At 40.0% G+C, this 25,827-nt stretch overlaps 1 protein-coding gene across 3 annotated transcripts; it reads right to left on the bottom strand.

The window, feature by feature from the left end:
* Positions 1-692: 692 nt before the first annotated feature.
* Positions 693-25,827, bottom strand: LOC148024628 (rhodanese-like domain-containing protein 14, chloroplastic). 3 transcript variants are annotated; one of them, XM_087694252.1, is made up of 6 exons: positions 25,001-25,140; positions 23,990-24,111; positions 23,681-23,754; positions 21,618-21,658; positions 21,296-21,467; positions 693-1,361 (listed from the first exon to the last, which is right to left on the bottom strand). In XM_087694252.1, exons 1-6 carry the CDS (start codon positions 25,071-25,073, stop codon positions 1,208-1,210), a joined length of 636 nt encoding a protein of 211 aa, XP_087550378.1. In that variant the 5' UTR covers positions 25,074-25,140; the 3' UTR covers positions 693-1,207. The 3 variants fall into 3 exon arrangements, with proteins under 3 accessions (XP_087550378.1, XP_087550376.1, XP_087550377.1); XM_087694250.1 differs by having other exon boundaries at positions 718-1,361; positions 25,005-25,827; XM_087694251.1 differs by lacking the exon at positions 693-1,361 and adding an exon at positions 5,588-6,025 and having other exon boundaries at positions 25,005-25,817.

Raw genomic sequence — 25,827 nt, forward strand, 5'->3', positions numbered from 1 at the left:
GCTTCATGCTCATTTTTATGGAGAGTGAGGAAGAAGAAGAGGGTGAGGATGGTTCAGGTTTATCAATTTCTTGCGTGCCTTTTCTCTTGTGTGTTTTGAGAAAGGAGTTCTTGGTGAGGAAGAAAGGTTTCTTGCAAGTTTTCATGGCCAACAAGTGTGTTTGCAGCTCTCTTAGCCGGTTCGTGGTTCTATTTGTACCGTGGCAGGGTGCTCTTCAAGATGTTAGTAGATAAATATTCAAAAATATTTGTGTATAATGCATAACATACTCTAATAGAAATCATAATGGATGTCTTAAAATTATCTTTCATACCTTAGGATTTTCATCTTCTTCAAGAAGACTATCATCATATAGATTTATTGAACTTTTTGGTTTCTCATTTAATGGAGACTTCAGTTTCTCTTCATACCCCATGTTATCAATACCAAGTCTCTGTTAAATTTGTAAGTACTCTTCCTTTGAAGGTATCCCCTCCTTTTCATATTTCATGATCTGATTAATATAAGAATGCAAGGTTACAGAACTGTCTTGAAAATTCTCTTCCTCAACATCAAGAGTTGCTAGAAATTCCTCTTCATAACCTGTAAAATTCTTATCATTTTGACCCCATGCAGCAAGGATTGCCAAGCACTAATCTTCTCTAAGATAAAGAATATATTGAATATCATTTAGCAATACATATCTCTTTTTGTTGATGAGATAATTGGAAAATGTTGGGACACATTCAAGAGGACCTGTTTCAATCTCTGCACTCAACTCTATCTCATTTTCTTCCACTTTTGTAATGTTTTCACTTTTAAACAAAGCAACATCAAATCCCTGCACTAACTGGTTCTCAATATCCTCCTGAAACATTTCACCCTTCTCTTCAACTTCTTTGTCTTTGCATGCAATATCCTCCATCTTCTTCTCTTGTATAGTATCTGAAGAACAACTATCCATATATTGAAGATATACAAGAAATCCAGCATCCTTCTGTACAAGAAGACATTGTTGCTGATTCTAATGAAAAGGGCAATCCACTTTCCACTTCTTGAACTCTTCATCAATAAGGCTAAACCTTGTTTGCAAAGTTATTCTAGCAGCATTAGAAGCTTCCATTACAGCGCTATAATGGACAAATCTCTCAATCTCTAGGCCTTCCACATGTCTATCATAAAATACCTTAAAATCATTCAGTTTATCTTCAAGATCTTTCAAAAGCTCTTACAAATCAAAGGAAACATTGAGCATATCTCTGATGTAAATAAATCTAGATGAATTTTCAGTTGTATGAAGAAAATCAAGCAGCCTTTCATCACAGGTGACCTCTAGATCCTCCTCCTCCATTCCCTCTGATGAAAACTTCCTTTTAGTCATCCTGATTACTCACAAAAGAAAATCCAGAAAATAAAAATAAGGGTCATAATATACAAATCCACATTTGCTCATATACAGTAGACTAAAGAAAGATTGCTAAGAAAATTAAGGAAATACAAGATGAAATAAATAAATTAAAACTTCATGCAACAAAGAAAGCATGCAATTCCAAGTCTCATCGATCAAACTTTGTGTAACATTTTCAACTCATGAAATGCGAAAATAATGATTCAGATCGCCTCACAATTCACAAAATCACGATTCATACGTCACTTATAAAAAAACTTGATGAATTCGCGTTTTATACATATGGAGAATTTGAACAAAACAATGCCTCAAAAACATAAAAATCCCATCGTTTTACATGTTTACCAGACCAAGATGATACAGTAGAGAAAGTATGAAATTCCAAGTCTCATCGATCAAACTTTGTTTAACATTTTCGACTCATGAAATGCGAAAACAAGGATTCAAACCGCCTCACAATTTACAAAATCGTGTTTCACAAGTAACTTATAAAAAAACTTAACGAAATCGTGTTTTACACATTCGAAAATTTTGAACAAAACAATGCCTCAAGATCATCAAAACCTCATCTTTTTGCATGTTTACTAGACCAATATTACTAGAAAAACAAAGTAAAATCAATACAAAATTTCTAAGTTCCTAATGTATCTTTCTCCTTTTAAACCAACTAACATCTTCAGCCTTAAAATTCAAGATTGCAGAGAAAAATATTAAGAAAAGTGTAATACCTGATATTTGCAGGCCTTGCTCCTGAGAATAGATGGTTTCTTGTAAGCATATGCTTGGTTTGGCTTGTGATGCTTATGAGATAAAAGCTGGTCGAAGACAAGACAAGATACATGAGAGAAATAGCAACCAAGATCCGGATCTAAGTATTCATATATATATATACCAACGGCCACCACACATTTGATCAAAAAGTATGTTGCACTAATTCGGAGGACGTTCTCTTTAAATGAAAAAGAAAAATAAAAAAACATAAAAATCAGAGCTATAAAAGCGCTATCATGTCGAAAAAGTAAGTGACACGTGGTACAACTTCCCAAGCAAAACAGTCTTCAGTCGCACATGCGAAATTAACTACGCATTATAATAGCCACACGTGTAAACCAACATCGTTATAAACTCGATTTCTAAACCGCAAAAGAGTTTTTTTAAAGACAAAACCCTCTCTATGCTCAACCACACAAACACAACACTAATTTGATTGTAATACAAAATTATTCTTCCGCGCAACGCTACCAAAGAAGGTTTCATCGACAACATATGCACTCAGCACTTAAAAATATAAGTTTTTTTCTAAAATATGAGTAAGTTCTAAATCACTTGAACACTCCTACTAAATCATCTCTAAAAATGCCAAACGTATGAAACACAATGGATACTAGATTTCTCTTGTCCACATGATGCCTCCTTGCGTTTCATACGACTAAGGCCTACAAGTTTCTGTTGTAACATGGGTGCTAAGTTTCTTTTGTCCATTAAATTCATACTCACGTTTCATGTGTTTAACTTGATGTAGGTTATAGAAATTTGAGGATAAATTTCGACTGTGTAGTAAATTGAAAGCATAGAATGTACCTATTGAAAGCTATGAATGAGAAAAGGAAGGTAGATCCCCAAAATGGCTATGGATATGCCTCTTAAGGGTTATGAATGAGAATAGGGAGGTAGATCCCATAACTGGCTATGGCTATGCAAGCTAGGGTATGAGTTGCAATGAAGGAGAGATTGAGGACAATCAGAGGCAAGGATATTCCAATGTCTATAAATGTAATGACAATAGAATTCTTTATTCTTCATTAATGTCATGCCTCTTAAATAGCCATATATATGATAGGTAGGATCATCAGCATGTCTTAATGGACAACCTTAGGGCATGGATACCTTTCTCTAAAAGTGGGGAGTGACTTCATGAGCTACTTCACCTCCTTAACACTATACCATTGCTTCTTAATCAACAAAATTGCAAATTCCAAACCAAGCAAAAAATCGAACTCACTTCATGAATCAAGTTTGTTTCATTGTATACTAATGGGTAAGAGTGCATAGCCAAACAATATCTCATGTTAGCTTAAGTTAAGGATAAATTTCGACTCTGTAGTAAATATAATGTGTAATGGTAGATGAGTTGAACACGACTAGGATTACCATGTTTGTCATGTAACATATGAAACACGAATGGTGTTATGTTCTTTTTTTCGAGTAAGACCATATCGCGTTTCATCCGTTTTAAGCCTACATTATTTCCCTTGTGCTGTGTGAAACACGATATGATGGGTTCTCTCTGTCTTCAAGGCCTACTCACATTTCATATGTCTTCGTACCGTTTTATTGAGATTGTATTTAGACTTTATGATTACTGTTTGCCTACTGCCTTGTGATTGAAGATATATTGATACGAGAGATTAGGAGATCTTTCATAATTTATTAGTATTGTTTGTTTTTTTGGAGGTTCTAGATGGCTAGAACTAAGTCCATTGCAAGGAAGTAGAAAGTTGATCCTAGAGGTCTTACTTCAAAGATACATAACTCCTCCAAGCCTTCCAAACTTTCAAGAAAATCAAAGCCAAGAAGAAGGCTCTCATAACATGTGAGGTGCCTTAAGGAGATTAGAAGTGTAATTAAGGCTCTAAATAATATAATTTCAAAGCTGTCTTTTCAGAGGCTTGTCAGAGAAATCTGTTAACAAGCATAGTCTACAGAGTTTTAGATGGACTAGGACGATCTTGATTGTATTCAGGAGATTAGATAGGACTTTTTTATTGAGTTTTTTCAAGATTCTTATATCTGTACAACTCATGCACATAGACTTTCGCTTATGGATAAATACATAATTATTCTCAAGAGATTGAGATACAAGTTTTCAAAGGTCTTTGAGCCAATCTCTCTTTTTGATGTTAAGGCTTTCAATATTTTAAATGTGCCTTAATGTAGAAAAATAACAATAATATTGGTTTGAAAGTTGAAGATGTACACATGAAAAAGACACAAAACAACATAAGAAAGAGGAAAAGGCCTCGGTCCATAGTAGAGCAGGGAGATAAACATAGGGAGTTTAAAAGAAAGAAGGAAGAAGAAAAGGAAGTAGAAAATCTCCCATGTTTTGAAGAGTTATCTACCCTTCTTGAAAGGGCTAACCCTAAGGGCTTCAATGTTTTTTGCTTATTACCTTCTAATATTAATAAGAGATTTGATATGATATTTTTAGACTCTGATTGTGTTCAAATCCTCCAAAATAAAGTAAGAAGTAAATGACTCGATTCTTCTTGTTGGGATGAGGTATAGTTTACCAAAATTTGTTTAAACTTCCATATTTCTATAGCAATAGACTTTCATGTTGATACTTACTATCTCCATTCCTTTGCTAGGTATGTAATGCATGAGCTCCCCTTCGATATACAACAAAAGATTGAAGTTCTTGATCTATCAATCTCATACTATATGAAGAGTGAGCTTGATACAAGTGCTTTTGACCATTGGTTCAATTTAATTGACTTTGAATCTTTGAAGCTTCTTCTAATTTCATACAATGAAAAGTAAGTAATTTGATATTTTTAAAGATTTTATGAGATCTTGTTTTACAAGATTATTGAAATATTTTTGTTTTCAGTTCTCATTGGAGCCTAATTGGAATAGACTATGTGGAGAGGCAATGTTTCCTCATCAACTAAAGGAGGGAAAAAAATACATGCCAAGCTTTTTACTAATTTGAATTTAGAGTAAATATGTAATTATCATTAATTCAAATATATCATTAAATAAAAGAGACAGGGACTATATATTATTAATGCAAAGAATATTGTAATCACGAATATAAGAGGCTAAAACTAGATATTGATAATACAAATTAGTAATATTATTATATGCGTATCTTTTTGTAAAATAATTTTTTGCTTTTTATAAAATAAAAGTTCCGTTACGAAAGCTTTGCTCCTATTGGTCTAGAACAATCTCTTTCTATCTCCTAAAAGACATTTTCGCAACCTCAAAACTCCCCTAATGATCACGATAATGATGATGATTATTATTATTATTATTAATGGGTGATGCGATTGATTTATTAATGTGCCAAGACCCCCCAACAGGTGAGGCAAATTAAGACTGAGCTGTCCCTAGGAATTGAACTAATTCACCATAGCCATAGCCTGTTGAAAGCTTCTTCATCTACTTCTTCTCCTGTTCTTTAATTCGTCAATGTCATCAAATCAAAAGACTTTGTGAATCTTCCATTACAACAAACACAAATTCCTTCATCGGCCAACTCTTATAAACATTGTGAAACAACAGAATTCATGTTAAGGCCAGTACATGTCCATATGAAAACAGTAAACAGCCATCATATCTCGCTATTAACATTGAATTTGGAGGCTAAGTAAACCGCAATGGAGACTGATGGATCGCCATATGCAAACAAAATGGCTCGCCATTCTGTTATATGTCCCTGAAAATCCCCAGACGATGTGCATCTTTCGCCCTGGCTCATGCACTGTATCTTGGCCTTTCGACCATTGTTTGCCTTATGCATCAGACCCTGAAATGGGAAGGCCTTCGTGTATCCACTGGTTGAGACCATCTTTGAGATGATACACACGTTTGAACCCAGCTTCTTGCAATTCATAAATAGCTTTCAAAGATCTAGAAATGCCAATCCATTGAACATGGCTATGCATCAGTTTGATAATCTCCAAACCATCCATACATTATCTTGGGCTAGGTGAGGGTAGTCACCAAATAAACCCTTGTTAACACATCTGACTTTTATATGCCGTCAAATTTCTACTTGCATCATCATACTTATTTGACATCATACCTCAGGATTTCACAAATGATGGAAACGGAATGCAATTTCCTACAAAAACCAAGGTGTCTAAAACACTTACATGAACCTATGATGCATGGTTTGAGCCAAAAAGTCTAAGATAACCCCTTCACTCCTTCCTGTACTGATTCTGACACGACTTAGTTTACTACATTTTGTTGTTTACTTGGCTGTCGCATTTTGGGCCCTGTTGTAAATGTATAGGTCCTTAAGAACATAGCTATATTGAGAAATATTCCCCTAATTTGTACTGGCTGCACATGTAAAACAAAGATGTGTACAAAGGCCAAAATCAATAAACAAGAGGCAACTCTGCACATGCAAGACAGAATCCACACAACAGCTAAGAGTACAAATACTAATCGGTAAAATTCTGACGGCTGAAAACATTATGTGCTAAACATTGCATAGTATCAGGCATGCCTGCCATGCAATGCAGTGTAGTAGAGTGCTGACGATGTGATATTTAACCTGTCATAGCAATCCAGCCTCTTTCAAGCTGCTAGCACTATTTCTGCCCGTGTACAAAATTAACAGTGTCCCCATAATCAGCCTCCCTCCCTCTGAGTCATGCTGATGCTCATGAGGGTGAACAGCATATGTTATACGGCAAGCTCATAGAGGATGATGTAACTTTGGTGCGTGATGGCTAGGCCAACTTCTTCCTGCCTTCGGCTCATTGGTTGTACATCATTCGATCCGGATTTGGATTCATGGTATAGCATACACATGCATCCACTTGAATGCACACACACTACTGAGGTGTTCATGGTGCATATTGATTCCTAGAGATGGTGTTAGAGGTTACTTTGTAACCTCATGTGCACACACTAGTTGGACCACTTTTGCTCCTCATGGGACCCTCATTTTGGGTTTTCCTATATGTACCAGTTCTGTGTTCTATACTTCCACAAGTTTTTGGCATCTCATGGTAGAGACCTTGTACATAAGAGTTGTTATCCTTGACATGGATGGGAAGTTACTATTGTCGCACCTCACTATGGTGATGGTTATGGTATCTTGTCATATTCCACACTAGTGGATTCCACTCCAAGTATGTTTATGCAAAGCCATAACATGTTTAGTCCCTATGCTCATTAATTTTGCTCCTACACTTCTGCATTGCATCATTAGTACAGTCTAGAGGTGTTGGCCTGGTTTATTTCATGCTGTCATTTCTTTGGTGTGAGCACCATCAGAGTCTAATGGAGATGGAGGAGCTTTAACTGCATTTGAGCGCATTTCAGTTCTAGATTGTCTAGGAGTGTGTTCACACTGGCCGATCATTAAAATTTCCAGCCATGTGCATAGTGATTTTATGCTGCCCACAGCTTATGTTCACACTGTGATGTTGGCAATCATGTTTTGCTGCATTAAATGCAGCGATCAGCATCAGGCGGCCACTTTTTGGGCCAACCAGTGTTTGTTGACACTGGTCACTGGTCAGACAGGTTTTCAGCATGCTCATGCAGCAGGTCAGCCAATTTAGGGGAGGATTGCCCACTTAAGGTGGCTACCCACACTTGGCTAGTCATTCTTCTATCTCCCCCTTTGCAGGTGCTGCACACTCTCCATCACCCAGTGGATAGTCTCCGTCATCCGATGCATTCTCCATCGTCAACCTGAACTGGTGCTCTCATTGACACTTCCGGCTCCGTGCAGGGACTGATCAGCTGCTTTACTTTGTATTCAGCATTCTATTCAGATGACTGCAGTTCTTTCCTTCTCTCTTCTACGTTTACATCTCTCTCTCTCTTCCCTTCTCTCTTTGCGTTCATGTTATTCTTCCATTGCCATTCTCACACGTTATCATCACCAAAAGAGAAGACCTAGAGGTTCTATATGTGAGAGTGCACAAAAGAGAAACACAAACATGGAGAGAACAAAGAGATATCACGAGAGAAGAGAATGAAGTGATAATCTACATTGAATCTGAATGGAAGGCTGAATACAATGGCGGACTGATCAGTCCCTTGTCAAAAGACAATAGACAGTAGGGTTTGTGGGGAAGAACATGGAGTGAACTCAGCAAACATTGAGAAGAGAAGAGAAGAGAGAAGAAACTTTGATGAATGGAATGATGAAGATCTGAATCGTGGAGTGAATGTGATACAAGGGAACAAGGGTGCTGTTGCACAAGGAAGATGATGAAGACAGCCACGAACCACGAACCGCAATGTCCTCCTGAAGGGGTGTGAGGGCAATGGAGAGGCTAGAGAGAAGAGGTGACGGACTGAATGAATCAGTCGTAAAGAATGAATGAGAGAGTGGCCTATAAATAGGCACAGTCAATCTAGGATGGCACCCCTTTTTGGGGTTGCAAGCCCTAAACACAAAACGTAGAAGCGTAAAAAAATGCAAACTGCGGATGAAGGGTTTCTCAACACCTCCTCTCAGGCCCAAAAAGGGAAAGAAGAGAAGAGTGAGGTGGAGATGCAATGCTATATGTTGAAGAATGCTCATGCAGCACGTGCCACTTGGACAGTGTCCCTCGTGGGAAAATTGTTCACTTGCCCAAGCACCCTAGTACAAAGATGATGAAAACATGCAATGCAAGGAATGCCGGGCTTTGTGTGGTGCCGAGAACCATAAGTATATGCCCGTACTCGATCTCAGGAGTTGGCTCCATATTGACCAAGTGACCAAGGCAAGAAGAAGAGGAGGAAGAAGATGTAGAGGATCCCTAAGATTCAAGATTTCCACCTAAAAGGTAACTTGTAGGAAAGAACAATAGACAGAGTGAACTAGAGAACCCAAAACTCAACCTTGGGAGAGAAGCCACTAGCTCCGTGCATCCATGCAAGAAGGAATACGAAGGCCTCGTCACTGAGTCGTGGCTGAACCTCCAAGGCCCTGATCTAGGTGGATCCTCGAGATCCTGGGTATCAATAGGTGAGATGACCATTGGAAGGAAGCCACCCCATTCAAGGGTAGAAGAAGAAGGTAAGAGGCCTCCTCTAGAGTGTGCGAAGGATGGACCGGTGGGTGGGAACCCCCTTTGAAATTGATGGAACGGACTACAGAATTGTGGGCCGTGGTAGCCACTGTATCCAAAAATAGGTGGGAGAAGATTGCTACTAGCATAGCGACGATCTCCAGGAGGTCATAGTGCCAATCGATTCTCCATGTGCTCGAAAGGAATTCTGATTGCCGATGCAAAACGATCTTTGTGGCCTAGAAAGGAGAGGTGGAAAAGGTAGTGCCAGGTGGGAGACGTATATACTCTCGGGGGAGGGGAGCAAAGGTCGAAGTCAGCAAGCATCGGTGGTGTGTCCGGTGATGCCACAGTAGAAGCACCTAGTAGTTTGGTCATCTCTTGGTAAAGAAGCCATGGGTACCAGTATGCCTTGCTGAAGAAGGAAGAGGTCAGCCGCGAACCATGAACCGCAATGTTCGCCTCAAGGGGTGTGAGGGCAATGTGAAGCACGAACCGCAATGTTCGCCGCAAGGGGTGGGAAGGTAGTGTAAGGGTTGAAAGTGAGCTGCCAATGGGAGGAGGATGCTACTAGCAGTAAGAGGTTGCAACCAATAGAAAAACGCAGGTGAGGTGAAAGAAAGACTAAAAACGCAAGTGAGGAGAGAGAAAGACTAAAAATGCAAGCTATAGGAGAGAGAAAACAATAAACGCAAGCTGCAGGAGAGAGAGACTAAAAACGCAGGAAAAACCAGCAGTAGCAGTCAACATGCTGAAATCAGCTCCGAACAATGTGTGGTAGGCTGAAAATAGGCGCCAAACTATTATAGACAACAATGGCCAGCTTGGACCGCGATGTCCTCCGCGTCCGAGGTGTGGGTAGCAAGCTGTAATACCTGAAATCTGCAAAAACGAGATTGTTTTCTGAATGGAGAGTGATCAACAACAGTCGCTCTGTTGTAAGCAACTATAAACTCCGGGTGGAAGCCTGGAAACAAGCGCCAGACTGTAGATGACAGCAAGGAACAGCTGAGACTGCAATGTCCTCCGAGAAAGGGGTGTGGGCAACAAGCTGAAAACACCCGAAACAACAAAAATGAGATTTTGATGCAGCGGAAGAAGAAGAGAAGTAGATGCCAAACCTGCCACCGGTCTTTGCGGTCACTGGAATGGAGGATCTTTGCCGTTGTTTGAGCAGGTCCAGCTCTAATACCATGTCAAAAGACGATGTACTAGTGAGACAGTAGGGTTTGGGTAGAGGAACGCGGAGTGAACTCGACAAATGCTGAGAAGAAAATAGAAGAGAGAAGAAACTCTGATGAATGGAATGATGAAGATCTGAATCATGGAGTGAATGTGATACAAGGGAACAAGGGTGCCGTAGCACAAGGAAGATGATGAAGATAGCCACGAACCACGAACTGCAATGTCCTCTTGAAGGGGTGTGAGGGCAATGAAGAGGCTGGAAAGAAGAAGTGACAGACTGAATAAATCAGTCATAAAGAATGAGTGAGAGAGTGGCCTATAAATAGGCACAGTCAGTCTAGAGTGGCTTCCCTTTATGGGGCTGCAAACCGTAAATGCAAAACGCAGAAATGCAAAAAAACTCAAACTCCATGCAGCCCAAGGTGTTAGTAAAGGCACTAGATCAGGCTGATGATGATGGCTGAACTAGAGGTGGAGAATGCCAGACATGGAATGTGCTGAACCTGCAAAAGAAAGATGAATGAATCTACCAAGTGGGGGCCGGTGAAAAATATGCAATAGTTGATTGCATTTAATGATGGCGGATCAGCTGTTTAGCGAAACGGAATGCCGGCACAAACTTCAATGCAGGCTGCCCAGGACACAAAAAATCAAATTTCCTAGCCACCAAAAAAGAAATGTAGATAGCTGGTGCCAACGTGAACACTCCTAACACACTGAAAAAGAGATGCACACACCTAGATTGGGCTAAAACATTCAGAGCTCCTCTATCTCTATTAGACTTTGATGGAGCTCACCAGCAAGAGATGTCATATTGATAAAATACGAGCTAACACCCCCTCTCAAATCATGGGAGTGTTTGAAGACCCAAAGACCTCATGTGATGAAGCATAGAAGCTTGAGACAATGGCTTTGTAAAGAGGTCCACAACATTGTCCTCTGTGCAACAGTAAGCTACCATTAACCCGAAATCCACAATCTGTTTTTGTGCAGAATGATACTAAACCTTGATGTGCTTTTTGTGAGAGCATCAAACACACGGTTCTTCACTAGATCTAAGGCACTTTGGTTATCCACATGCAATAGGGGGGTCCTATCTTTGGAAAGCCTATCTCCACCAACAACCAACGGAGCCAAACTACCTCCTAAGTGGTAGAACAAAGTGCTCAATACTTTGCCTCTGTAGAAGATGACACCACAGTAGGCTGCTTATTACTGCTCCATTTTATAGCTCCTAATCCAAGGGAGAAAGTAAAACATATACTTGAGCATCAAGACTCCACGTCACTTGCCTAATTTGAGTCACTCCATCCAATGAGAGTAGCATCCTCTCTATAAATGACCCCATAGAATCGAGTTCCCTATAAAATAGTGCAACACCTACAAAGTAGCTCTCCATTGAGCTTGAGTAGTAGAAATCTTCATAAAAGAAGACAGTAATACCACCACAAGAGAAATGCCTAGCCTAGTATGCATAAGCTAGATCAAAGATCCAACAAGACACTTGTACTGAGTAGCATTTGGCATCTAGGATAGGGACTCCCTCTCACTAGTTATAGCTACATCCCCCGGGGGTGTTGTGGGAGTGTCTTAGTCGAGGACAAAGAAGCACCCGTATGAGCACCATCAATCAAATAATTGGAGGTACTTAGCACATATCCAAAGAATAGAACTTGTAGAAGAGTCCTCAATGGTCACATCCTGGGTGAAGACCACATGAGTACCTAGCTATGCCAAACCATGGACAAAAAGAAGCTTGAAACCTAAATCTAGTATATAAAGCATTTTGGTAGATGAAGCATGTCTATTTGGCAAAAGGGGAATAGTTTCCACTCCACAAAGGTATGAAAGAGTTGTTACCAAAAGTGATGAAACCCCATCTACAATGAAGATCCTAAAGCCAATCCTATCGGTAGGTTATATTGTTGAGCTAAAAATGCATTCTAAACTTAAGTAGTTCTTGTTGGCACCTCTCTACTGTCCACACCCCCTTCATGGGGAGGATATCTCGGTTCAAATTGTTCATTGCTGATCTACACATGGAGCCTGCTGCCAAAGCTCTCTCATCAGTTGGCAAACTTATTCCAGCCTGCTGTCATCAGTTGGTTGGTTCCATTTACTGCTGATCCTGGCTTTCTAGCTTGTGTTTGGACCTGCACAGCTGCTACAACAGCTGATGTCACCATTCTAGCCTGTGTTTTGCTGTTCTGCCCTGCCATACAGCTACAAAACATCATCTACTGCTGTGTTTAGGTGCTGCAGCTCTCACCTCCACTTTTCATGGCAGAACTCCACTATTAGCTGCCTACATGTCACTAATCCAGCTCCCTACTATTGTGTTTGCTACACTAAGCATCATATATATATTCAGCATTCAATATTCACCCATTATCTTCTTCAATGTTTGAGTTACCCTAACCCTAAATGTGTTCTTTATTAGTCCATGCTTTGTCATATGATTGTGTTTGTTATCTATAGACAAGCATAACTTTACATGGCATCAAAGCTAGGTACTCAAAGAAGAAACCCAAGCTTTTGATTGGAGAGCTCGTTCATCAGAAACAAGTTCATAGAGGAAAGATGACTTCGAACATCACTTCAGTTTCTAGAACCCTCCATGCAGAGACCTAAGGAGGAGTGACCTTCACAACTTGCTCCACAAGGATCCAATACAATAGGAGAGACATCGGACAACCAAGTGCAAAGACCATATGAGATTACATGAGCCGAGTATGATCTTATTCTTATGCATAAAGATCAACAGTTGTTAGAAGGCAAACCATTCATTTTTCCCTTTAGATTCAGTGCACAAATCTAGATTTTTCAGGAAGGAAGGACACTTAGCGTGGGATAGGCCATTCCATTAGAGAAGCCAACATGGGGTACAAGCCTTTATTTTCTACCCCTCCATTCACTCCTCTGCTAGGTATGCCTATTTATAGTTCATCTTATCCAATTTCTACTTGATTGCAAGGTTTTGGTGATACTCAAGAGGATGAAGGAATTGTTCGATTGATACACAATAGTTTGAGTCCTGAAGAGGACCGTTATCAGCATGTTAATACTAGAAGAGATGCTTATAAGAAAAAATCTGTTAACCCTTCTATAAGTTCTTCTTCTCATACTTTTCCTTTACATTTTGCTTCTCAAGGTCAATTTGAAAGAGGTAAATGAATTCATTCTTCGTTTCCATCTTCACCTGCATTTCATTTTCAAATGTTGAATTCAAATATTCAATTTAATTCATTCACTCACACATCATCACCTAAATTAAATTTTCCACGTATCCTATCCACTTTATACACTACATTACCATTCACACCATTCATCTTTCTTATGCATACACCACCAATGAGATCTCACATCATACCTAAGGGATCATTAGACATAGACACATCCTTTAGAACCTTTTGTTTTCCGGGTGGTGTAAATTCATCTATGCTGGAGGCTAGACCTCTGTCTTACACACTTTTAGGCTTTATGCTTTCTCGAGTATGGATCAATTTGTACATGATTTACCCAAATGGCTTTACCTAGTGGACCAACTAGTTATGTCCCTGTGCCTTAGCTTATAGTTGGCCAAGGCTATTACCTTGCTAGTACTAGCAAACCATGCATGACTTTTTGATTCTTCCATAGAATTCCATCTTGAAGAGCTCGAGAAGATCTACTCGGCTTGCATCTATTGTCTCATTTGCATCTGTCTTTATGGCTCATTACATAGTGCACTTTGAGCCAAAGAGTTGGCAGGAGGCTCTAAAGCATCCCCATTGGCATGAGGCCATGGCAAAGGAGCTTGAGAGCATTGGCTAGAATGGAACTTGAACCTTGATGGACTATCCAAGCCACAAAAAGGTTATTGAGACTAAATGGATCTTAAGGACTTAAATGAAAGCTAATGGAACTTTGGATAAATATGAGGTTCACCTTGTAGTGCAAGGTTTTTAACAAAAGCATGGCATCAATAATGAGAAGACCTTTGTACCCATAGTGTGCTTGACATCATTCCACTTGTTAATTGCACTAGCCACTCGCCACAATTCATGATTTATCAAATGAAAATCAAAAGTGCCTTTTTGGACAGTTTTCTCGAGGAGGAAGTCTATGTGGAGAAACCTTCCAAAGTTTCTCCTGTAGACCATAAAGATAAGGCCTTTTGTTTGTAGAAAACTCTTTATGGGTTGGAGCAAGCACCGCAATTGTGGTTCCATAGGATTAACAAGTTCTTACGAACTCACTTATAGTCATGGTTTGGATTTGCAAAGTTATACCGATTCTAATTGGCATTGAGCACGGGAGACTTCTATGGGATCATGTATGGAGATGGAGCCACTCTTGCAATATGGAGTGACTCAAATCGTACCAAAGATGTTGACACTTAAGATCCACTGTAGGTTTTGTCTTCGCACTTAGATTGGAAGGCATCTCATGGAGCAACAAAAAGCAATCTACCATGTTATCTTCAATGGAGGTTCATTATCATGGCCTCTACTCTTCCACTCAGAAGGTAGTTACATAGTTAGTCGTTTTTATTTTCATTGTTGTCTCCAATCAAGATGACGTGGTTAGATGTACTCATTTCTTTATCTCATAGGCCATTTTGGCTTTTTGGATACCCAAATACATCTCTTTCTCTCTCTCTCTCTCTCTCTCTCTCACACACACACACACACACACATACACACATAAATACAAATTAAACACAAACAAGTATGTTACAAGGCTTCATGAGATGTTTTCAGTTGTGACACAGTAAGTTGTGAGAGAGGATACAATCGAAGCTCAGCATAGAAAACCAGTAGACAATAGAGAGTGAAGCACGATACCCAATGCAATAGACTGAAAGAGTGTAAACTGAAAGCACAAGGTACAACCCTTAAACCTTAGGGTTGTATGGGGGTGTTCACACCCGAACACGGTAAGTGTCTGTAAGTGTGTGTCATAAGCACATACGAAATAATACCATAAGTCTAGGGGAAAAAACCTCTCTTACCGAGAGTAAAAAGTACCCTAGTGTCCTACTGATCACCATACTCCTATGTGAACATAGGCGTAAGTGAGGCGTGAGTGAAATACCCAACAAACCTCCTTGGAGTGAAGAGTGATCAAGAGTACAAGGATATTTTGCCACCAAAGGAGATCAAATTTAAAGCATGGCGAAATGCTTCAAATTTTTCACGAGGAAGAGCTTTGATGAATATGTCTGCCACATTATTGGTGGTAGGACAATAGACAAGGTTGATATCACCTGCATGTAGCCTCTCTTTGACAAAGTGATAATGTATCTTAATGTTTTTCGTGCGTGCATGAAACACTGAGTTCCGTGCTACTGCAATGGCACTCTGATTGTCAGTGAATAAAGGACTAGGCTCCGTAACAAATATATCCAGATCAACAAGCAAGCGTCTAATCCATACGCATTCAACTGTGGTAGTGAAAACTGCCTTGTATTCGGCTTCACATGACAATGTGGCAACAATGGACCGTTTCTTGCTAAGCCAAGATATGCAAGAAGAGCCAAGACAGAAACAATTGCCACTAGTGGAGTGACGTGAATCATAATCACCAGCCCAATTAGAATCACTGTAAGCATGCAACTGCAGTGGTCCCCCCTTGGCATAAAGCAATCCAAGAGATCTAGTACCCTGCAAGTAACGGAAGACACGCTTAACAACTTGCCAATGTGACATGCGTAGCTGATGTGTATATCTGCTCAGGGCTAAAACTGCAAATTGTATGTCTGGCCTAGTGTTGCATAAGTAAATAAGACATCCAACTGCTGGAGCATATGTGTGTATATCATGTAATGAAATCACTATCATCATGTAATGACAGTTTAAGTCCAGGTTTCATTGGTGTACAAATTGGCTTGCAATCCTGTAAGCCAAACTTCTCAAGAAGTTTACCAATGTATCTTGACTGTGATAACCCAATACCTCTAGCATCATGTATAAACTGAATGCCTACGTAATAATGCAAAGACCCCAAGTTTGACATGTCAAAAGTTTGCTGCAAATTTTGTTTAAATGCTGAAATCTGATCAGCATGTGTCCCTGTAAGCAAGAGATCATCAACATAAAGACAAATGATTAGCATGGATGCCCTCTCTTTACATACGTAAAGGGTAGACTCAGATGAGCTGTTTATGAACCCTTGGCTAAGCAAGAAAGCATCTATGTTTGCATACCAAGATCTAGGAGCTTGTTTCAAACCATACAAAGCTTTTTTCAGCTTGCAGACCAAGTGTTCCAAGCCCTCAACTGCAAAACCAATGGGCTGCTGTACATATACTTCCTCATGAAGTTCCCCATGTAAAAATGGAGTTTTAATATCCAATTGATGCACAGTCTATCCATAATGAGCAACCAAAGCAACCATAGACCTGATGGTCGTCATACGGAAAGTAGGAGCAAATGTCTCCTCATAGTCAATGCCTTTTTTCTGTGCATAGCCTTTAGCTATAAGCCTTGCCTTGTGTTTGTCAATGGATCCATCTGCATTCCGTTTCAGCTTGTAGACCCATTTTGTTCCAATGGCTTTCTTTCCAAATGGCAAAGACACCAAATCCCATGTTTGATTCTTAGTGATAGAGTCCAATTCAGCTTTCATTGCTACCATCCAATACACACTCTGTTGTGCATCTTCAAAACATTCAGGCTCCTCATCATCAAAGGTGCTTATTGCCATAACGAACTCCATGGTATGTGCAATATCATGCATACGAGCTTGCCTTCTAGTACGACCAGCCATGGGTGCATCTAGATGACTATCTTTCATAGTCTGTAAATACCATCTAGGCATTTGTCTTGCCTCCTGACTCTGTGCATAAGCTCTTGCTGAATTTCAGTTTCAGCACTTTGCTGAATATTCAGATCAGCCAATGGCTGATTTTCTGTATTTTCCAAAGGAGCAGCTGGCTGAAAATTGAGTTCACTTGCTGAAACTTCAGCTCTGATTTTTCATCAAATAGTACATCCCTACTGACAAACACCTTTTAGAAACAGGATCATAGAGTCTATAGCCTTTACTCTCACTGCTATATCCCATAAAAATGCATTTAACAGCCTTGTTATCCAACTTTTTCCTGAGTACCTTTGGAATATGTGCATATGCAAGGCACCCAAAGGTATGAAAGTGTCGAATAGAAGGTTTCTGGCTGTTCCAAGCCTCAAAAGGTGTAATTTTCTTCAAAGCTTTGGTGGGGCATCTGTTCAAAACATGGCAAGCACACATGACGGCTTCCATCCAGAAACTGTGAGGCAAGCTCTTTGCCTTCAGCATACATCTGGCCATCTCCATGAGTGACCGATTTTTTATCTCTGCAACCCCATTCTGCTGTGGAGTATAAGTAGTAGTGTACTGATGGACAATGCCCTTCTGCTTCAAAAAGAAATTCAGCATGAAGGACATGTATTCCCCCTCTCGGTCCGAACGGAGAGTCTTAATTTTACAACCAGACAGGTTTTCAACAAGTGCAATAAAAGCCAAGAATACATTATACACTTCTGACTTTTTGACCAAAGAGTAGACTCAGCAAAATCGAGTAAAGGAATCAATAAAAGTCACAAAATAGTAACATCCTCCCAATGACTTTGTCTGCATAGGTCCACTTACATCTGAATGTACTAACTGCAACCTGGCTGTTGCTCTAAAAGCAACATCATGGGGAAACGAAAAACGATGCATTTTTCCCAAAATACATTCTTCACACAAGTGCTCAGGAGGTCTCTCCAGTAGAGGTAATCCATCTAGCATCTACATATGCTGTAAAAGCATCAAGCTGCCAAAGTTCACAATGCCCTATCCTAGCATGCCATAACTTTGCCTGTATCATAGCAGGAGTAAGAGTGGATGTCAAATATCTTGACTGATCAACTGAAAGAGCATCCAACTCGTATAACCCATGACATAAAGAGCCTGTCAAAACCAAAGTCATGTGTTCTTTGTCTCTCACCATGTATCTATCATCATCAAATGTGACTTACAAAATCCATAACGTGCCAAAGAAGAGATAGAGAGCAAATTCTTCTTTATGCCTGGCACAAATAAAGCATCCTGTAGGCGGATATTGGTTGTGAACACAATCTCCCCAATATCTCTAACAGGGTATGATGCATTGTTGGCACACTGTACAGACTTACCAACTGGAGCTGTATGAACAGATGCAAATAAATCTCTACGAGATGTAATATGCCTAGAAGCATCACTGTCAAAAAATCAAGTGCCTGCATCCTCAATAGAGCTGAATCCTTGATTTGCCCAAGAGGTGTCATAATTGCATGTGTAAAAATAATAGTCCTTGTCTACAACAAAGGACGCGGACTTAGTAGCAGTGGAAGGAGTATCACAAACAGACATTCCTAACTTCTTTTTCTTCTCTTTGGCAATGCGCTTTCTGCACTCAGTAATGTAGTGGCCTGGCTTCTTGCAATAATGGCATTTTGTCCTTTTTGGCTTGCGTGCATCATTGTTTTTTGTTTGCCTCTGATGTGCCAGAAGTCCTAGAACTCTGCGGAGCATTCTTCACTTGGCTACCTTTGCCCTTCTCTCTAGCCATAAAAGCTTGCTCAGAGGCTATAGCATCCACACCACTATTTCTCCGTGTTTGCTCCTTCTCTAGAAGCAAACTGACTAACTGAAGAAAAGTGATTGACTGCGCAGAAATCCTCATGGTGAGGTTAAGGCCGTATGAAAGCCAATACGAAGGAGGTAATGAGTTCAAAGTGGTAGATATCATCTGTGCATCCGAATAGTACTCATCAACATTCATGAGTTGCTCTCGCAAGTCCTGAATTTTGTTCAAGTGATCCTGAATAGAATCACCTTCATCCATTTTCAACGTCTCTAGCTCTTTCTTTAAGAAAGAGATGCGAGTCTCATTCTTGCCTACAAACATCTGCTCCAAAGTTAGCCAAGCTTCTCGTGAAGAAGCTACTGAACGAATGTGGGGGATGATTGACTGCTGAACTGCCAATGCAATTAGCGACAAAGCATCCCATGCTTTTTGAGCTATTGTTCTTTGGGGAAGTGGTTGAAGTGGAGCAGGTTGAGGTGCCCGTGGTGCACGTCCTCTTGGAGAAGGAGTACCTGGAGCCACAACTCTGGGTCGAGCTTCTTCTCCACTGATATAATCCCAAAGATTTTTGGCCACAAGTACATTCTTCATCATGAAGGACCAAAGTGAATAGTTATTTCCATCCAATCTGTCCTCCTTGGATACATAGGTGAAAACATCTCCTTCCTGATTTACCATGATTTTCAATTACCAGATAAAGATGCAAAAGAGTAATGTCAAAGTAGGACTATACTGGAAATCTGAAAATTTTCAAAAATTGCAGGAAATAACTTTCTGCAATTAGTGTATAGAGGTGAACTCTGTCAAAACTATCTGTTATGCACGTAGTCCAACAATATCAGTGTTCAGCAATACTGTACCAGCAAAATCCCCAAAAATTCTTGCCTCCGGTTTGTCAAAACAGTCTGTCAATGGACTGCATTGTAGTGTGTATGCCAATGTTCCCAGAAAACATAACAGCCCTAAAAAATTTTGATGAATGTGTCTAGAAATTGCATTCAATGTGTCCCAGACACGTTTCCTGAATTCTGTGTCTGTGGCATGGGAACCCCTGCTTCCAAAAATTGCAACTGAAATAAAAAATAAAAAAAAAACAAAAAAATTACGGGTTTACTGGCGCAGAGCTGTCAAGCAGGTGTTCGATGAGTTGACTGGCTGTGTTTCAGTCGGGCACTTCAGTAGCGAGCTGAGCTGGCGATGATTGACGACTAGCGGGCTAGCGCTTGACTGGCGGCGCTTCAGTTGGACGAGCTGGACTTTTTCAAACAAGAACGACGCAGCATGCAGGGGCAGGTGCTGGTCCAGGCAGGCACAAGTGGGTGTGACGTATAGTGGGTGGCACAAAGGCTGTATCTGACAGGCGGCGCTAGAGACGTTTACCACAGACGAGCTGCTAAGGCGGGCAGCACTAGCGAGCTGGCGAGCAGGGTGCTGCGAGACTGACGGGCTGTGTTGTCAGGACGTGGCCACAGTGGCCCGTACAGCAGACTGGCGTGTCAAGCTGAGCTGAACAAACACAAGCCAGAGTTGGATTGAGCAAGAAGCTCCCGGAGGCTGAGTGGAGCTAGGCAGAACCTGAGCTGAGTAGAGTAGAGCCAATGCTCTGATACCAAATGTGAGAGAGGACAGGAGCGAAGCTCAGCACAGAGGACCAGTAGATAGTAGAGAGTGAAGCACGATACCCAATGCAATAGACTGGAAGAGTGTAAACTGAAAGTACAAGGTACAACCCTTAAATCTTAGGGTTGTAGGGGGGTGTTCACACCCGAACACAGTAAGTGCCCGTAAGTGTGTGTCATAAGCACATATGAAATAATACCATAAGTCTGGCGGAAAAAACCTCTCCTACCGAGAGTAAAAAGTGCCCTAGTGTCCTACTAACCACCGACACTCATATGTGAGCGTAGGCGTAAGTGAGGCGTGAGTGAAATACCCAACATAAGTCTTGTGAGCTGTAAGCATATGGAGATGAAGATGACTCATGGCAGCAGAATTGACTGGTCAGCTGCAGGAGACAGCAAAAACTAACCTAGCAAGCTGAGGTCATAGTCACAATTGTGAAGGCTGCTAGAAATTTGATTTTGAGTTAAGATCAAGCTTTCAGAAAATCAGCATCTACATCATTCAACCCCATTTTTCAAGCCCAACCTTGCAAAGTATCCATGTAAAATTTCATATTGGATGGATGGTAGGTGTCACATAAAGAACTGTACTGCTTTCAGCCAATATCAATTGGTAATTCTGCAAATCTGACCCTTTACTAGCTTATTTAATGATCAAAATCATGATTGTTCTTGGGCCAAGCCTCCTTACAAGCATGTTTACCCTGCAACCGTTTATTGTCAAAAAAGCTTTCATAAACGTTGAGTTTTAAAATCTATGCAAACATACCGAGATTGCCGGCCAAACATTCGTTCAGGATCTGCAAATTTTTTGGCTTTTGACCCTTTTCGTTCAACATACGTCAGTAAGGTCCCACCAATACTGCACATGACGATGACCTTTTTATTCTTGTCATCCTCTACAGCCTCTAAAGCTTGTTCTATAAACTGTGGGTTGCGCTCTGTAAAAAGTGGTGATTTTCAGGAAAAGGTATCAATAACATGTACACTGTTACGGTAACCACATTAAAGTCTGGTGAAAATCAGTATAATAAGCCAAAAAACTCAAAACAATATCTTGAATCTTTGACATTGAACTAATGATTATTTACCTGTGCCAGCAAAGTCTGTGAGCATTGCATAGCCAAGCCTCCTGATTCACAAGCATCCAAAGAAATATATATACTAATGCCATCTCTAATGGCTGTTTCTAACATTTACACCAATAAAAAAGCTCTTAAAAACATTTGATCTATAATAAAAATTATGTCAGCTGCTCTCAAAGTGCTCATGCATCGGCACATAGACAATATACAAAATGTATCCCAAAGGAACATATGACTCTACATTCTCTGTCCTTTCTCTATACAAATATAACTGTTTCTTGACTTCAGCATAGGTATATCATGAGAACAGTTAGACAAATTCAATAAACAAGCACTCTGTTTGACACTCTACATTGTTGAAGCTGCAGTTACAATGAGAATTAGGGAATCTGAGTAGTTATCAACTTGATTTATTTTTACTTATTAAAGAACCTTTTGAAGCTCCACCATAAACGATGTGAAAAAGGTGAAATTATCAGTATGTGGAGAAAAAGCAACCAGTGAAAATGTGTCATTTTTTTTCTCATGTAAATGAATTGTTACATTGGCAACTTGTACGACTTTTTGAGAGTTCTATTTTGGTTATAGTACACCAATCAGTTTCCTATCTGACTGCCCATTTGGAACCACTTACAATGGTTTACTGTTCTAAGAATACGGGCTATATAAATTCGATTTAGAGAAGTCTATTGAAGAGACATCAAAGCTTGGTGAATGATTGCACTGGAAATCAGCTCAACCAAAGTGATCATCTATCAGATCATTTAGGAAATCAAAAAAATTAGAAGCACTTCACTGGTCGATCAAATCCTTGTTGTTCTGTGTTGGTGCAACAATGTCCTTCATGGAGTTGATTGGAAGGGGGATTCTGCACAAAAGAAGCTAGCACATCTAGATTCTAGGAAGAAGCTATCTGTTCAACTTATTCGGTTGATTTCAAGGAATTGTTAAATGATTTCAACATGCATATGTTTTCTTGAATTTGTTAAAGGGACAATATATCAAAGGCATGGAGATTGTTTTCGAAACATATACCCTGGTTTTTCACCATGACTTGATGGAGATACTTCTACAATATAATTGAAGAGACGTATCCAAAAGTGAGACTAGAAGTAATTATGGCTTAACTACAACATCCCCAAAATTGGACAAATAATTGAAAATGTATACATAATGCTATCTATTATTTGTTGCAAAAACTAGTATCAAAATTCAAACAGAGATTCAAAAATGATTCAATCAATAACATATTCTCCAAAATAGATATTTTTCTTGTAAATCAAATGAATAAAACCAAGGTTTCATTGTCGATATGGTCAACAGTTAAACTCCCATATCTGTCTATCCTATTACCTCACTCTAAGGGTACTCTTTGTTCATGCATCTTCCAGAGCACTTTTAGCCTCTTGTTTCAGGTTTTAATCCCTAAGGCACTAGACTAGATAAATTCTATTATCACTAGGAACAAGCACCTAGCCTATTGAAAGTCTCACTATATGGGGATCGGATGGTGAATACCTCTTCAGATAGATACGAAATTTTTGTTATGTGACTAAAGCCTTCCAACTGGCCTTTTTCACCTTAGTTGCAATCTAATATTTTTTAGTTGGTGTCTAGTCATGCTACCTTCCCTCATGGATGATCTAGTAGCAAAAACCTTGTTTTCTTAGGAGCTTTGTTATGGATCAGATTGGCTTTTCTTTTAAGTATGCTGAATTATTTTGAATCATGAGGAAATTAATCATTAGAACTTCTTGAGACTAAAGAATGATTGTATAGATAATCTCCTGCCTTTTTGGCTGGTATGATGGGTGACCGTCGGGAAATGCAGGAAATGCAACTTACGACATAAATAACTATCCCATGCTTATCTACAACACAGGATGTAAAGGATTTCAGGGGGCAACTTGCAAATTGAACCACAAAGGCCCCCCCACACCCTGGCCCCAAACAAACAAACACACACAAAGAAAAAATGCCCAGAAATCAGGTAGGAGATTGCAGAACAAATTGAATTTGAATATTGTACATAAAGAACCAGTGGTAATGATTTTGCAGGGCTAAGTTACCTCATGTTTGCTTTTAAATCATTTCCCTGAATCAAGCGGAAAAGAGGGGCATTTTTTGCTTTTTCTGCATGGACCTACAAACACCCTTGCGAGTATTTGTTAAAATAGTTATAACATATTTTGAATGTTGTGAGTACAACCTACAAAAATATTGCATCAAAGTTCTTTCAGTGAGAAAGTAACAATGTTTCCTTTTGACATGATTGGTTTCATGATTAAACCCACCAGCATCACAGCACTGGTTTCCTGAAAAGGATTAGTGTATACAAAGAGAATGAAACTCTGTATCTAGTAAATTTTGCATTTCACCTTCTCAAAATCATCAGGCTCTCGCACATCAAGAAGAACAGCTCCACCTGAGTTCACAAGGTTATATGCTTGTTGACATTCAATACTTTCCAAGTTCCATTCTGTCAACTTTCTATGGACCTCTGCATGACAATTTATACGATCAATGATGTGCAGGCCCCACTGTTAGTAGAAAACAAAATAGAATGAGTTTCTTAAAATCATACAGATTACACTGACCATACCCTGGATGCTAGAAATGCATATTATCTCAGGTTTTATAAACAAAGAGATGGCTTTTAAAAGCCTGTGCAAAAGTATTGGGTTGAAATCTAGTAGAAGTTGCAATTTCTAAAGTGAATTTGTAGAAGGATCACTTTCCAAGAAAGAAAAACTACTACAATGCAGTTATCTAAACACTGTTCTCTGTTCCTGCTCCAGTCTTCCACATGTGCATGCATGCATGTATGTGTACCTATGAGCCCAATTGAGTGCCTGCATGCATCTGTGGAGGCATGCAAGTGGCATCCATCCATGCACACATGTGCATGTGCATATGCATACATACATCAGTGCATGCTATATGCGCATGTGCGCACACGTGCATGCATCTGTCGCAGTTGTCATGTTGCATGATCAGACTATTGCTGCCAGCTTTAAGCCTGCCCTCCTCCATCACATGACTGACCTGGTACTGCTCATCAGGACTGTTCTCCTGCACAGTGGTAAAAATAATGACTGCCTTGTTCTAGCCTGGGCTGGTGCTCGCTTGTGCACATTGAGGAAGGTTTTTTTTTTCCCCAAACCTCTGTGTTTCTAGAGGGCACAATCTTGCTGTTCTTTTCAGGCCAAGGTTCTACAGCTTATCTATGCATCCATTAGAACCCTATATGCTCAATAATCATTAGAATGGACCCAGTATGTTTGATGCTATATTTGATGGAAGCCAGGTGTGTAATGCAACATGCTAGTCTCTTCTCTTTATTTGCACTTCTTGTACGAGGATCAAGCTGATTTTGCAGAAAGTCATACCCACCAACCCATGCGGTGTACTTGAATGAATCTTCAAACCAAGATCCCACAAAGCCATTGCGGGCAGCGACATCAGCTTTGAATTTGTTCAATTTGGCCTCCATAGTGTTGTCCTTCACAAAAGTGTCATAGAACCATCCGCGACGAGATGATTTAACCCCATCCTCCTGTTGAGCTGCTGTAATGAAGAAGGGAGTGCGAGAGGCGGGCCTGGACAAAGAGAAAGTGCTGCCTGATCTAGCTGCTGCAATAAGAACCGAGTGGCCATTCAATCCATCCCAGCATCCCAAGCATGGACCTTCATGCAGGGCCATCCTTCTGAAAGGTATTTGGAACTCGCAAGCTCTCTTTGATGATGAGGGCAGAATAATTCTGAGCCGTGATGATGATAATGATTCTGGGTGGTCTTTTGGAGCTAGCAAGCTCTGATCTTTGATGGTAAGAGCATAAAAATTCTGAGCGATAATGATGATGATGGTGGTGATTGTATGATCAAAAGAGACCTTAATCAATGGACATTGCTAATCATGTTAGGTTTCTGCGGGATCTCTTCCTGTCTTGATAAGAAAATCTTCTGGTTAAGCGATACTTCCACTGGTCAGTAATCCGATGGAGTGTAAACTCAGTGACACAGTTAGCTTTCTCTCCGATACTGCCAAGACAGAGACCCACAATGACACTAATGCTTCTGTTTCTGGTAGAAGAGTTGGAGACACATACACGATACACAGCACAATAGTATTATGGCAGCCTGTGATTCTTTCTCATGCCCGGCCACCCTGAACCACATGTATTGTGATGGCAGTTTATTTTCACCCATTCTCATC

Source organism: Lygodium microphyllum, chromosome 15, assembly GCF_053477565.2.
Source record: "Lygodium microphyllum isolate KBCC chromosome 15, Lygodium_microphyllum_v1.1.10, whole genome shotgun sequence".
Lineage (NCBI taxonomy): Eukaryota > Viridiplantae > Streptophyta > Polypodiopsida > Schizaeales > Lygodiaceae > Lygodium > Lygodium microphyllum.